Source organism: Eulemur rufifrons, chromosome 29, assembly GCF_041146395.1.
Source record: "Eulemur rufifrons isolate Redbay chromosome 29, OSU_ERuf_1, whole genome shotgun sequence".
Classification (NCBI taxonomy): Eukaryota; Metazoa; Chordata; class Mammalia; order Primates; family Lemuridae; genus Eulemur; species Eulemur rufifrons.
The window spans coordinates 94,393,319-94,408,823 of NC_091011.1; the positions used below are offsets into that span (position 1 = coordinate 94,393,319).

The 15,505-nt window shown below is 44.9% G+C and overlaps 1 protein-coding gene across 1 annotated transcript; it reads right to left on the bottom strand.

The window, feature by feature from the left end:
• On the bottom strand, window positions 1-12,747 carry ZNF425 (zinc finger protein 425). Its single transcript, XM_069461992.1, has 4 exons — window positions 12,730-12,747; window positions 7,881-8,007; window positions 4,720-4,875; window positions 1-2,228 (listed from the first exon to the last, which is right to left on the bottom strand). The coding sequence occupies exons 1-4, from the start codon at window positions 12,745-12,747 to the stop codon at window positions 274-276; spliced, it is 2,256 nt and encodes a 751-aa protein (XP_069318093.1). The 3' UTR covers window positions 1-273.
• Window positions 12,748-15,505: the final 2,758 nt, after the last annotated feature.

Sequence of the window (15,505 nt, forward strand, 5' to 3'; positions counted from 1 at the left end):
GAAAGATCTGCTGGACCAGCGGATCAGTATATAATGTTTCTTCCCTACCTGGCAGGCCTTGTCTATGAAGCTTATCAAAGGAAAATTCCTCTTCGACTGTCTTTGCCTGGATCATGTGGAACTTTTGTCAAGGAGCCATCAGGTGCCTCTGACCACACATCTGGCCAGTGCGTCTGTAGCCAGCATTCTGAGAATTCTTTACCCTGCCTCGAGCTAACAGAGCTGCTGGCTCCACCTAGAGGATGTCACTGCGTGACTGCCGTGTGGTTTGACTTAGACACTGGAGGGCTTTTCCTTGGCATGCAGCGCAGTGTGGGTCTTGAGTGCCCCCACGTACGTGAAGCTCCTTCCACACTCACCACAAGAAAAAGGCCTCTCCCCACTGTGATGGTACAAATGGGCCTTCAAACTTCTCTTCTGCAGGAAGCCCTTGCCACACTCAGTACACCGGAAGGGCCTCTCTCCACTGTGCGTATACAAATGGACCTTCAAACTCCCCCTTATGCAGTAGCTCTTGTCACACTCTGGACACTGGAAGGGCTTCTCACCACTGTGGACTCGCATGTGTTCTGTGAGCCTGTACTGCTGGGTGAAACTTTTGCCACACATAACACAAGAGAATGGCTTTTTGCCACTGTGCTGGAGCAGGTGGCTTTTCAAATTCCCTTTGAGACGGAAACTTTTATTGCACTCAGGACACTGGTAGGGTTTCTCTCCACTGTGGACTCTCAGATGTTCAGTGAGCTGAGACTGATGAGTGTAAGTCCTGCCACACTCGCTACACCTGAAGGGCTTCTCGTCCCTGTGTGTCCGCTGGTGGAACTTCATGGAGGCCTTCCAGGAGAAGCTCTTGTCACACTCAGGACACTGGAAAGGCTCCTCCCCGCTGTGCAGCCTCATGTGCTCGGTGAGGTGCGCGCGTCGGCGGAAGCTCCGGCTGCACTCGGCACAGGAGAACGGCTTTTCTGTGGTGTGGATCTTGAGGTGCTGGGTGAGCCCTGACTGGTGAGCAAAGGTCTTTTTGCACTCGCCACAGGGGAACTCCTTTGGCCTGCTGTGGACTCGGCTATGGCAGGCGAGCTTGGAGGGCCGGGTGAACCTCTTGCCACACTCCCCGCAGGAGAACGGCTTCTCCTCACTATGTAGACGCTGGTGGGCCTTCATGGCATTCCTCCAGAAGAAGCTCTTGTCACACTCTGGACACTGGAAGGGCTTCTTCCCACTGTGCTGCAATCGATGGGCTTTTAGGCTTCTCTTTAGGCGGAAACTTTTGTTACACTCGGGACACGAAAAGGGCTTTTCCCCTGTATGCACTCTGATATGCTCATCGAGTTTAATCTTGTAGATGAACTTCCTCCCACATTCATCACAAGAAAATGGCTTCTCTTCACTATGTGTCCTTTGGTGGGTCTTCAAGGTAGCCTCCCGAGAAAAGCGTCTGCCACACTCTGGACAGTGGAAGGGCTTCTTCCCGCTGTGCTGGGAAAGATGGACCTTCATCCCTCTCTTCAGGCGGAAGCTCCTGTCACACACGGGACACCGGAAAGGCTTCTCCCCACTGTGCAGCCGAAGGTGCTCAGTGAGCTCACACTGCTCGACGAAACCCTTGCCGCACTCCTCACAGCGAAACGGCCTCTCCTCTTTGTGCAAACACAGGTGCTTCTTCAAGTTGGCTCTATACCGGAAGGTCTTGTCACATTCAGGGCACGGGTAGGGCCGCTGTCCTGTGTGGACAACCTGGTGAGTGACTAGGCTGCCTTTCAGATAGTAGCTCTTCTCACATTCATTGCACTGGAACCGTTTCTTCTTACACGGGAATCTCTGGCTTCGCCTGAGTTCAGATTTCCCTCTGGATTTGCTTTTGTACTTTGGATATTTATAGGGCTGGTTCCTGGAGTGGCTCCTTTTGTGGTTTACCAAGTCACTCTTTCCCTGGAAGGCTTTCCCACAGACACAGCAGGGATAAAATCTTAGCCCTGCCGGAATTTCCAAGTGACCTGGGGTATCCGGAGGTTTATGCGATGGATCTATCTTGTCCTGATTAGATGCTGTGACACTGAGTTTTTTAAGTAGAGTCTCTGTTTTTTGGAGACTTGGAGATTGGAAGGTGGTTCTTTGATCCGATAAAGTCATTCTACCCTTCCCTGATAAGGTAGCACACAAGTCATGCTTTTGAAGACCATTTAAATAGGATTCCTCTTCTTTTGTCCCAAGAGTTCCTTGGTCACCTGGAGAACAAAAAAATACCACTCTCATCAGTGGTGATGTCTAATCTACAGTGGGATTCAAGGGCTGCCTTCATGTCACTAACAAAAAGGGAAAGGGAATCCCATTAATCTCAATGACTTTGTGACTCTACCTCCCACAGATAAATTATATTTAGCTTTTATATTCCTTTCACCATGTGTTAAGAAATACCTTAGCATAAAAAAATTGCAAGCAGATATATCTTGTGAACTATAAATGACCCTTAGAGGGTTAAACAGAAGTTGGAGATAATTAAAATGAGTTACACTCTGGGGATCTGATTGTACTATTATAATATTTCCTTAGATCTGTGAAATAAATAGCACAATATTTAAGTTGGAAGACTTAGGTCATATTCTTGTCCTCCTTCTACCATAGATTTCAAGAAAAAATTTCTGGAAGAAATGCTAATGGAAAGTATCTTTCTCAGGAATGTCCAAATGGCAATTTACTGAATTCACAAACACTGTAGAAATTATTTCCTTTTCCAAAGAATTCTGCATTATAAAAAAGATATATTTATATAAGCACACTCACTACTGTTCCCAATGTAACAGCCATGATGACAGGACATAGAGGGGCCTCAGTTATCACATGATTACCCACTAGATCTGGAGAGGATAATTTCATTCACCTGAGCCATTGTATTTCAGAACTGCTTTTCCTCCAATGTCCTGTTGAATGAGATAATGGAATTCTCTCTTTTTAGCTCTTAACCTGGGACGAAATCTGAGTGGCACTACCCCCAGAAGACTCTCATTATGCTTGGTGTACATCTTAAGGACAACATAGGCCGGGCGCGGTGGCTCACACCTGTAATCCTGGCACTCTGGGAGGCCAAGGCAGAAGGATCCCTTAAGCTCAGGAGTTCAAGAGTAGCCTTAGCAAGAGTGAGACCTCATCTCTACAAAAAAATAGAAAAATTAACCAGGCATGGTGGCGCCCGTAGTCCCAGATACTCAGGAGGCTGAGGCAGGAGGATTGCTTGAGCCCAGGAGTTTGAGGTTGCTGTGAGCTAGGATGACGCCACAGCACTCTACTCAGGGCAACAGAGTGAGACTCCGTCTCAAAAAAAAAAAAAAAAAAAAGACAACATAAGTGATATTTGCAACTGGGTCATGTTATTGAATAAGTCAGCACTCAATGGCTTTTGCCTAGATCATGACAAGAGCACACTTACCCGTGTCCTGGAATCCTATTTCTCATCACTGGAAGTTTAATCTTCCTATAAACATGCTTTCACTATTTAACCCCAGCAGAAGAGCAGTTGTACTTATTGGTTGAGTACCACCTTGTACCAAGGGAACAACACTGATTTTTAGGGATAGCCACCAAAGTTGTTAATTCTTTGGTACTCAAAAAACTTTCCAGGCTCCTCCTTTTCTATAGGATGAAATCAAAGTTTTCACCTTGGCATTCTTGGCCTCAGATAATCTGACACCAACTTATGTTTCCCCTCCTATCTCCCATTATGTCCCAGAAACAGTCAGCTTCAGGCAGGTTGGTGTCTTCTCTGTTTTCTGAATGTAATGAATTTGTTCCCACCTTTGGGCCTCTGCTCATGTATTAGCCCAGCTGATAATTCTTTCCCTAACCCAATCTGCCTGAGGTTTAGCTATTTACATACATCCTAATTCCTTTCAGAGTCCCCCTGGTATACTGCTGTCTCTTCTCCATTCTTTCTCTTCTAAATTCCTATAGCACTTTCTACCAATGAGACTTATAATTTTAACTTATAAGTAGTCTTACTTTATAGTTGACTGACTTAATTGCTATGACATTAAGACAATCAACAACTACAGTGTAAGGGTTGTTTTATTTATGTACATACACACACTGTCTATAAAGTTGTTTGCTGTAGCCTAAGTAATATAATACTAATATAGTCCTGTGAGCCTGGTAGGTACTCAATATTGTTAAATTAATAAATACATAGACAGTGGCAATGCAATGAAACCCTTGGGAATTCTTTTATCTTCTTGGTGGAGCTTGGACGCATCCCCTGGGCTCAAATTCCCTTCTTCTTCATGGGAGTTCCTTGACTCCCAGGGATTCAGTAAAGCATTCACATACTATAAAGGTGAAATAGTCCCTTAAACATTAGAAGTGTTAAGGTATTTCTACGGTTTCCATTATGATTCAATCACAAGTTTTTTAATATTTCTATTTTCAAATGGACACCATGGTGTGGCAGGAACGTGGTTTTTCCTTGGGGCTTTGACAAATGGATCCCTTACTCTTTTACAAGAAATTCTGTCTTTTCAGTTTTTTTTTTAATAATGTGTATATAACTTCCTTCTATAAAAGTAATACATTCTCATATTTGCTACCCACTTGAGTAAAGAAAACCAACATTCTCCATCAAAACAATGTTTCTCATTGACTAGGTCTAGCCAACTGTCCAAAAAGAAAGATTCAGGAAACAAGGCTAGGAAAATTAATGATTCATGACCTTAGAACCATCTTACTCACCAAAACCTGATGATGTTCCAGTGTTCTTCAAGCCCAGCTGCTCATCAGAAGGGCTAATTGTCATTCTTCTTTCATCTAAGCATTCCTGATCTCCGATTAATAGCATTCTCCCTTGTTCCATCCACGTGATCAAATCTGGCTTGGAAAAAGCACAGCCTGCAAACAGAATCCACACAGACCCAGTTTGGGTTTACTGAGCACTTAACTAAAAATTATTTTCACAGTTGACTTGATTCCTGGAGACATGAGACAAATGTTTGGTCAAAAAAAGGGAAGCCCTTGAAATTACATGAATGACAACGGAATATAGCTCAAGGAAAAGACCGTTTAGCTTAAATACTCTCTGCAATAGTTTACAAAATTAAAGGATGCAGAGAACGATAATGAGGATTTTAAAACGGCTGACATCCAGGCACAAAGTATCCAAAAGTGATTATTATGACACATCATAAGAACAACTGGATTTCTTTTACTTGAATGCTTAGGAGAAAAAAAAAAAGATTTTTTAAAAAATATTAAAAAAAAAAAAAAAAGAACAACTGAGGCAAAACAAAAGGGACACTCAGAGGGAGTTAGTGAGGAAGCCTTGATCACAAGGCCCACCTTTCTAAATAGAGGCCTCACATCCAAGGAAACTAACTACTGAGGTACCAAGATGTTTGCTTAATGAACTGAAAGAAACAGGAGGCTATTAAATTACAGCGATTAAGAGGTAGACAGTAAGTACAAACATCACAAACATCGTGTAGTAATTAAAAAATTAACCAAAAAAAAAAAGAGGTTGAGAGTAATGTAGTCTAATGGCATAAGCCTAGAGGGAAGAAGGGTTTTCAATCTGTAGAGTGACTTCAGACGCCGCAGCAGGAAGCTTCCTCCTCCTTTAGCCTTTGCTGGTGTTACCAAAGGCTCAGCTCTCAGATCAATGCTTCTCAAAGGGAACTGTGTATCACCAGCACAGCAGTGCCTCAAGTATTTGTGAAAAATGTAGGTCCCTGGGTCTGATCCCAGGCCTGCGAAATCTTAATCTCTGAGGCTAGGATCTGGATGCTCTGTAAAGAAATTATTGGCAAATTATACCGTTTAGTTTTTAAAATTTGGGAAAATCCAACTGATTTTTCCAAACTCAAAGATGCTAATTGTGACAGCTCAAAATGTAATCCTAGATTAGCGCATGGCTCTAGTTTCCCCCACCCTGCTGGCCACTAGGCCTCAGTCTCCTCCTCTTAACCTCTAAATGCTGGAGTGTCCCAGGGCTCTCTCTGTCCCATTCACATATTCTCTCTAGATGATCCCAACTAGCCTCATGGTTTAAAACACCATCCATGTAATGTCTCCCAAGTCTGCAAATCCAGTCCTGATCTTTCCTTGGAATTCCAGTTTCCTGTTGCCAGTCATCACTTTGTATTTCCAAACAAATGTCTATGAGCATCTCAAACTCAATGTGCCCCAAACCTGCTGCCTCCCCAACCCTTCCTCCTGTCAGTGAATAAAGCCACTCACCATCAAGATAGTCAAACGGAAAATTGCGGACTTGATTCTTCTTTCACCCTTTTATTCCACACCCATCCATTAGCAAAATCTGGGATTCTACCTCCAAAACATACCTGGAGACCACCTACTTCTCTGTCTTAATTACTACCTATCTAGGAAATCTCACCAGTACTGCCAAGGCTCGTGGGTGGTCTCTCTCTTTTCATTGCTATCCACTATGATCCATTCTCCACACGGCAACCCAAGCAATCATTTAAAAACTATATTACTCGCCCTAGCACTCTGGGAGGCCAAGGTGGGAGGATCACTTGAGCTCAGGAGTTCAAGACCAGCCTGAGCAATAGCAAGACCTTGTCTCTGCTAAAAACAGAAAAATTAGCTGGGCATCGTGGTGTGGGCCTGTAGTCCCAGCTACTCAGGAGGTTGAGGAAGGAGGATCACTTGAGCCCAGGACTGTAAGATTGCAGTGAGCTATGATGACACCACTGCACTCTGTCCAGGGCAACAGAGCAAGACTCAAAAAAATAAATAAAGTCTATTACTCGCCTCTGTTTAAATCCCCCCATCATCTTCCCCTTGTATGTACACTCGATCTTAGCCAAAAGGCCGAGAAATGATTCCCCCTCATATGCAGAATAAAATCCAACTCCTTACCTTGGCGTCATTTCCCACTAGTCCTCTGTGCCTGTGCTACAATAGACTCAGTGTGGTTCCCAACATTTTGAACTCATTCTTTCTGACTTCTGAGCCTTTGCACTAGCTCTTCCCCCTGCTTAGAATTCTCTTCCCCCGGATTTCACATGGTTGACTCCTTGTCATTCATACCTCACTTTGACTAAGTTATAGCCCCCTTGAACAGACAAAGACTCCCTCAGGCTAGACTGAAATTATTTATTACATTGATACCAGTAGAAATGGGTTTTTAAATTTTTTTTTAAAGATGGGGTTTCACTCTGTCACCTAGGCTGGAGTGCAGTAGTGCAATCATAGCTCACTGCATCCTCAAACTCCTGGGCTCAAATGATCTTCCAGCCTTAGCCTCCCAATTAGCTAGGACAGCAGGCGCCTGCCACTGTGCCCAGCTAATTAAAAAAAAATTTTTTTTTTTGAAGAGATGGAGTCTCACTATTAGAAATGTTTTTAATGACATGAGAATGAGTTAGAGTGACTCAGATAAGCAGCAAGGTATAATTTCCCCAAATTTCTTTTTAATGTACTCCTTGAGTATTTCCCTGCTGTTACCCAAGTGTCCCATGCCACTGCCCTCTTCTCGCTTCCTTTACCCAGGCACCCTTCTTGCCTGTTGTATCCACACTGTGCACCATGTTGTGTCCCAGCTTACTCTAACTGAATAACTACGCCCCCTTCAGGAAAGCCCTAGTTCTTATAAGATGGGAAATTCATCTTACTCAGGCAATATAAGCAGGCACTAAATTATTCGTTAAAAAAATAAAAGAACACCCTTTATTAATAATATTGAAGGCACAGATACCACTGGATAAAAAGGGACAAGTTAAATATTCCCACGCCATTACAGGAAGGGAAAGAGATACTAAGAATGTAAACTGGGCACAGCGTCATATTCAACCAGCTCATAGCTGACACAGGGAAGGAAGCCTCTTGGTATTAGGTTGGTACCCAAAAAGTGATTCCTTAGAATCCCATCTTACCCAGGGAATCAAGGGTCTCATAATTGGTCTTCATCTCTTGCTTATACATTTCCTTCTGCCATTTCTCCAGGATCTCCCACTCTTGCTCCGAAAAATATAAGGCCACATCATCAAATGTCATGGTTACCTGGAGCCACAAACAGTATATATATACATTTTCACTTTAAGACTACTTTGTTTTTCAATGCCCATGTCTTTATTAAGAGACAGAAGGAAAAGATTAGTTATGTCTGGATGGTGCCACATAATCTAATGAAAATAATAAAGGGGAACCAAGTAGAGTGAATGAAGGAAGAGTAGGCCTTTGAGCACCATCTAAAGAGGGATCTTTTACTTAGCAGCAACCAATTACTGCTCTGCAAGACTGGGCCCAGTGTTGCTGGATGTGTCAATTAAAAAAAAGTTATTTTGAAATAATTACAGTTTCACAGGGAGTCACAAAGATACTGCAGAAAAGCTCCATGTACTCGTCACCTAGTTTACCTCAAAGGTCATATTATATGTTACTATAGTACAATATCAAAACCAGGAAACTGACAATGGTATAAAGTATGTGTATAATTCTATGTGATTTCATCTCCTGTGCTGACTCATGTAACCACAGTGCAATGAAACAAAACAACAGCCCTCCATATTCCTGAGTTCTGCATCCACGGATGCAACCAACCTCAATTAAAATAAAAATGCAAATAAAAATAATCCAGCATAAACTATTTACACAGCATTTCCTTGCATTAGGTATTATAAGTAATCCAGGGATGATTTAATGTATATGAAAGGATGCACATAGGTTATACGCAAATATTATGCCATTTTACATAAAGGACCAGAGCATCCGTGGATTTTGGTATCTGAGGGGCATCTTGGAACCAATCCCTCTCAGATACTGAGAAATGACTATGTTCCTTCATCACAAAGAGGATGTTCCAACCCTTTATAATCACACTCACCAATATATCATCCATCACAATTTTGTCATTTCAAGAATGTTATATATGGAATCTTATAATATGCAACCTTTTGAGATTGATTTTTTTCACTCAGGATGTTCTTGAGATCCATCCACGTTGCGATGTTTAGCAATACAGTCATGTGCCACGTAACAATGCTTTGGTCAAGGGTGCACCACATATACCACAGTGATCCGTGAGATAATAATACCATATTTTTACTGTACCTTTTCTGTTTAGATACACAAATGCTTATCACTGTTACAATTGCCTACAGTATTCAGTACAGTAACATGTTGTACAAGTCTGTGCCTAGGAGCAGGAAGCTATACTATATAGCTTAGGTGTGTAGTAGGCTATACCATCTAGGTTTGTGTAAGCACACTGATGTTTGCATAACGACAAAATCACCAAACAAGGCCGGGCGAAGTGGCTCACACCTGTAATCCTAGCATTTTGGGAGGCCGAGGCGGGCAGATTGTTTGAGCTCAGGAGTTCGAGACCAGCCTGAGCAAGAGCGAGACCCCATCTCTATTAAAAATAGAAAGAAATTATATGGACAGCTAAAAATATATATAGAAATATTACCTGGGCATGGTGGCACATGCCTATAGTCCCAGCTACTTGGGAGCCTGAGGCAGGAGAATGGCTTAAGCCCAGGAGTTTGAGGTTGCTGTGAGCGAGGCTGATGCCATGGCACTCTACCCTGGGCAATAGAGCGAGACTCTGTCTCAAAAAAAAAAAAAAAAAAAAAAAAATCAATGAATTTCTCAGAATGTATCCTCATCATTAAGTGACACATAACTTCATTTCATTTTTATTGCTGAGTAGTATTCCATGGTATGGATATATAATTTGATTAACCATTCAGCTATTGAGGGATATTTTGATTGGACATGTTTTCATTTTTCTGGAATAAATGCCAGGACTACAACTACTACGCTGTATGGCAAGTATATGTTTAGTGTTTAAAGAAACTGCCAAACTATTTTCCAGAGTGGCCAAACCATTTTACATTCCTACCAGCAATGTGTAAGAGATAACTTCTCAGCACCCTCACCAGCATTTGGTAATGCCACTTTTTAAAAATTTTAACTGTTCTAATAGGTCTATAGTGATATCTGTGGTTTTATTTTAAATTTTCCTAATGAGTTACTGAACACCTTTTCATGTGCTTATTTCCTATGCATATATTCTCTTATGTAAAATGTCTCTTTATAGTTTTTCTAATTTCTAATTGGATTTCTTTTTTTTACTATTCAGTGATAGTTCTTTATATATTCTAAATATAAGACCTTTGAAGCCCCAGGTCATTCATTCAAAGTGCGGGGGTGGGGAGGGGGAAAGACCTTTGTCAGATATGCAGTTTGCAAATATATTCCCCCAGTCTGTACCTTGTCTTTTCTTTTCTTATATCTTTCACAAAGCAAAAGGTGTTAATTTTGATTATGTACAACTTATCATTTGTTTCCCTTTATAGATTGTGCTTTTTTTGGTGTTACATCTAAGAACTTTCACCATGCCCTACGTCCCAAAGGTTTTCTCCAATATCATCTTCTACAAGTTTTACATTGGAATGTGTCAGTGTTTAAAGAAAAACAGGAAATGTACATCATGTTATGTGAACTCTCATCCTGGCAATTAAAATTTACAGGTTTTTTTTAAATTTTAATTTTATTTTATTTTTGACACAGAGTCTCGCTTTGTTGCCCGGGCTAGAGTGAGTGCCGTGGCATCGGCCTAGCTCACAGCAACGTCAAACTCCTGGGCTTAAGCAATCCTACTGCCTCAGCCTCCCGAGTAGCTGGGACTACAGGCATGTGCCACCATACCCGGCTAATTTTTTTCTATATATATTTTTAGTTGTCCAGCTAATTTCTTTCTATTTTTTTAGTAGAGACGGGGTCTTGCTCTTGTTCAGGGTGGTCTTGAACTCCTGACCTCGAGCGATCCACCCGCCTCGGCCTCCCAAAGTGCTAGGATTACAGACGTGAGCCACCGCACCCGGCCAAAATTTACAGTTTTAACAACAAAGAGTGTTCCAAACAAAATACATCTGCAAGTCATGATTGGCTCATGGACCATTAATCTACAATCTCTGGTATGGACTGACTAACCAGGGCTGTTTCTCCTGGTTACAGGGACAGATACACCGTGGCAACAGGGAAGCAATAGAACATAAATAAATTGAAAATTCCGTTCTCACTCCTTTCAGATTCTGTGCTACAAACACAGATGAGCACCTCCCCCCAAAAGCTGGTCATCTAGAAATAGAAAGATAGGTAGGGCTCTTCCCAAGTATATAAAAAATCATGGTCACAAGTACTACAAAGTAAATTCTCCCAATAAGGGAATCTAGGGGACCTTATAGCCAAGGCCATTTGACACTCAAGATTCTGAAAAGTTGCAAAGATAAAACTCTATCATCAAAATATCACAGGCTCTGAAAGCTTACGTAGTACCAGGTGTTACAACAAACAAGTTGAAACTGATTGATGTTTTTAAAATGAGATTTCAACAAAATTCCTCTACAGTTTCCTTGCATCTCACCCATGTTTTCCACCTACAAAGACTCATTTGTGACCATATTTACAATTAGCACCGAGCCTCTCCAGTGTAAAGGAAAATTTAAAAAAATGATTTCTCCTTGCCTATCCCAAATAATACAATAGCCAAGAAGCTGTCATCACATGTTCTATGGACTCAAATTTATAGCCAAAGCAGCAGCACCACAAACTTTCACAGAACAGAGGAATATTCCGGGAGGTTCCCAACTGCCTAGAGGGAAAAAATAATAAAAAAGAAAGCCTGGCTGAAGGGACACAGCTTTAAGAATTTGGGAAAGAATGTGGTGTACCTGCCAAGGGAGGCTGGGGAAAGGGAGTGGGAGGCAGAAGGGAAGAAGAAAATGCTAATAGGGAGCATTACATTAGTAATATTATTAAATTTAAGTGGGCGCACAAGGACAATTTGCATATTTAAGCAGGTTATACTTAACTGAATGTAATGGGGTTTCTTGGATTAAGCCTCAGGATATGCCTTTCAAACTCTAAAAACAGTGTTCAAATTTTCCACTACCATACTACAGCACTGGCGGTAAATCTAATTTAAGATAACCACCCAAACTGGTTTCAAGTTTTCTGTCCTTTCCTAAAGGGAGCAGTCTCCAATTTCTCAATTCGTTTTCCTTCCCCTCCCGTTTTCTCACCTGCTTAGGAGGATGTGCTTCTCTGAGGCTACCTCCAGCAGCAGAGCATGGAACAGCCACTAACTACCCTTACACATGAGCCCAGGAAAGACCCAAGACTTCAGAGCCCGAGGGCGGGGACAGTGCTTGACCAAAGTAGACAATAGGCCAAGACACCAGACCTCACCCGGCCTCTTATTTCCAAACTAATCTCTTTATCCCCCCCCCCCCCCAAAGAGACAGGGTCTCCCTATGTTGCCCAGGCCGGAGTGCAGGGGCTATTCACGGGAGTTTTGCCTGCTTCGTTTCCGACCTAGGCCAGTTCACCCCTTCTTAGGCATCCCGGTGGTCCCCCGCTCCCGAAAAGTCACCACACAGATGCCCAACTTAGTGTGGACACGCCGTGGACACAGCTCCTGGGCTCAAGCGACGTCCCCGCCTCAGCCTCCAGAGCAGCTGGGACCACAGGCGAACGCCACCGCGCCCACACCCCACTCCGCCCAAAACGACTTATTCCCAGATCAATTCCACAACACTGCGCGCACCAAGACTGTGCCTTCTCCAGCCCAGGCTCGGAGCTCAGTCCGGGGGCGAAAGACAATCCCCCCAGGCCCAGGTTTCCTCCGCCTCACTCCCTAGCCCGGGACCCAACTCCGGCCGTGACACGACTGTAGTTTTGGCAGAGCCTGCAGCCTACACCGGCCCCTCTTACCGAAGCCGGCTGGGCCATGGCGGCTCCGCGGGAACCGGCCCCGCAGCGCACAACCCCCGGCACCGCCCCAAACCCCAGTAGAGCCCGGGTATCGCCCCCCGCCCCCGCCGCCAAAACGCAGCGCCGGCCAGAGCGCGGTGCATACTGGGACTCGGCGACCGGGGACCCACGGCGCCCCGCCCCATAGCGCCCCCTGCGCCCGGGAGGAACGGGCGCTCCCCATAGCGCCCCCGTCTGGCGGGAGGAGCCGACGCAGTCCCGGGGACGACCCTCAGAGGCGGGATCTGGGGCCCAAGACGCCCAGCCCCACGGCGCCCCCTGCGGCCGGGAGGAGCAGGCGCCACTCAGGGACAGCCCTCTCAGGAGAGCCCCTGGCCCAGGCCGCGCAGGCCACAGCCCACCATGTCTGATGGGTCCTCGGAATGAGTTGGGACTTCCAAAGGAGGGAAACAGTTGGAGAGGAGCTGAAGGAACTGAAGAGAGAGGGGGAAACGGTGCGGCAGCTGGAAGTGGAGAGTCAGGGACCGGGACACACATTCCCCCCAGAAGCCGAGACAGAGCAGGAGCGGGCGAGAGAGGGAGTGTCTGGGTCGGTCTCGCAAAGCCGACTCCGAGTCAGCTGTGAGGGAAGCCCAGGAATCGCGCGAGGGCGGTGGGACGGTCCCCAGGGATCACCGTGGAGCACGCCGCCTGCCGTGCGCCCGGGGTCCACCCCGCTCGCGGCCGAGCATGTGGGAGCGCCAGCCAGTTCCCGGGCAGGCAGGCGGGCTCTGGCCACCACGTCTTGTCCCTCGTCGGTGGATTCACCCGGGCCCAGGCCACGCTTCCTTCTGGGCCAGAGAATAGCCTCGGGCACAGAGACGAGGCATCCCGGGGCCGCTTGCTGGGACGGAGGTTGGCCAAAGGCAAGGGGGCCGGTGTCCAGGGCCTCTACCGGGAGGCGGAGAGACAGAGGTGGAGGCAAAGATGGACGGAGGCAATGAAACCCAGATCGACAAGCTCGAAAGAGACGGGAATAGGGAAAGAGATGGGAAGACACAGGAAGGGGTGACACAGGGAGAGACAGAAAAAGGAGAGTGAGGGAGAGGGGTGACTTTGTTTCTAAGAAAATCAACCTCAGAGTCTATCCTAATCATAGTTTAGGATTTAGGCTAAAGGAACAGAAAGGAAAAGTGTGCAGCCTGTGGGAAGAGGAGGCGCCAAGAGAAAGAAAGCAGTCCCTGCGTAGCTAGGATGTGTGTGTTTCCTATGGAACTTGTAACAGTGGAAGGGGGGCTTAGCACAACTAGCTGCATGTTGCTTCTGACCCCCTGCAGTAATACCCTTTAGATTAAAAGGTTCTATTTAGCTCTGCACAAAGGCCAGCTAATTTTAGGAAAAATTTCGTTTGTATTATAAACTCTAGAAAAAAGAGGATAACTGTCCCTTTCCCAAACTAACTCCTGGGGAGGTAAGGAAAATATGCACACAAAAGACAATGCTATGTTAAAGATTACAGGAACACCTTGAGCTGACTTAAATCATCCAAAGTTAACTAAGAACAAAGAAGTTTCACGCTTCCTCTGACCCTCACTGATGCCCAGATGTCTGCTGGCTGTAGGGTTTTTTGGATTGGCCAGCGCCAGAGAAAGAAAGACGAGCAGAGTTGAAAGGGATAAGTAAAGAGGCTTTATTGGGGCACTCCTGGGTGAGGGTAAGAGTCCCAAGAGAGGGACCCGGGCGAGATTTTTGGTCGAGAGAGAGAGAGAGAGAGACACGAGAAGTCTCATTGTCCAGAAGTCTGAGTGGGTTTATATATGTTTTTAGGGCTGGGGGGTAGGGGTTTCTTTGTCAGGAAGATTTATGGTGGGGGAGAGCAAGGAATTTTCCCTTGCAGTTTTAGGGTGGGTATTGAGAAATAGGAGGGGCTGGTGATATGTACGGATTCCAGGAACTGAGACCCTTATCAGGGTAACCATCCAGGTGTGGCTATTCTTTAACTTAGATGGGCCCTGCAGGCATTGTTTTTGGCAGATCTCGTGGGCTTCTTCCTTTTTTCATTAGGGAGGGGAGGGGTGCCCGCCACCAGCCTTACACTGGCCTCAGTCACCTCTTGTAATGCCCCTCCTCTTTCCCCTTCCCTTAACATAAAAAAGAGCCTAAACTTCATAGTAACTTCTCAAGATGGTTCTCAGGACACTAGTCCGCCATCTTCTCTGTCTGCTGGCTCTCCAGATAAAAGTCACTTTCCTTGACCCAACACCTTGTCTCTGGACTTATTGATGTGTGGCATGTGGTACAAGCTTGGACTCGGTTACAAAATGTATGTGTACCTTACAGTTCAAAATTTTTCATTTTTAAAATACCATACAGTAACATTAACTTCTTGTGGTGTAAAGTTCTATGAATTTTCACACACGTATGGATACATGTAATAACCAGCATAATCAGGGTACAAAAGAGTTCGAACACTCCTGAAATTCCCTGCATTCTCCTCTTCCCAGGCCTATACCCACAAGCGTACCCTGGACAAGGACTGATCTGCTCTTCGTCCCTAGTTTTCTTCTCTCTTTTTTTAATTGTTATTTTTATTTTTTAGAGACAGCGTCATGCTCTGTTGCCCAGGCTGGAGTGCAGTGAAGTCATCATAGCTCACAGCAACCTCAAACTCCTGGGCTCAAGTGACCCCCCTGCCTCAGCCTCCTGAGTAGCTGGGACTACAGGAGTGCACCACCACGCATGGCTGTTCCTAGTTCTTTCTAGAATGGCATATGAGTGGAATCATGCAATATGTAGC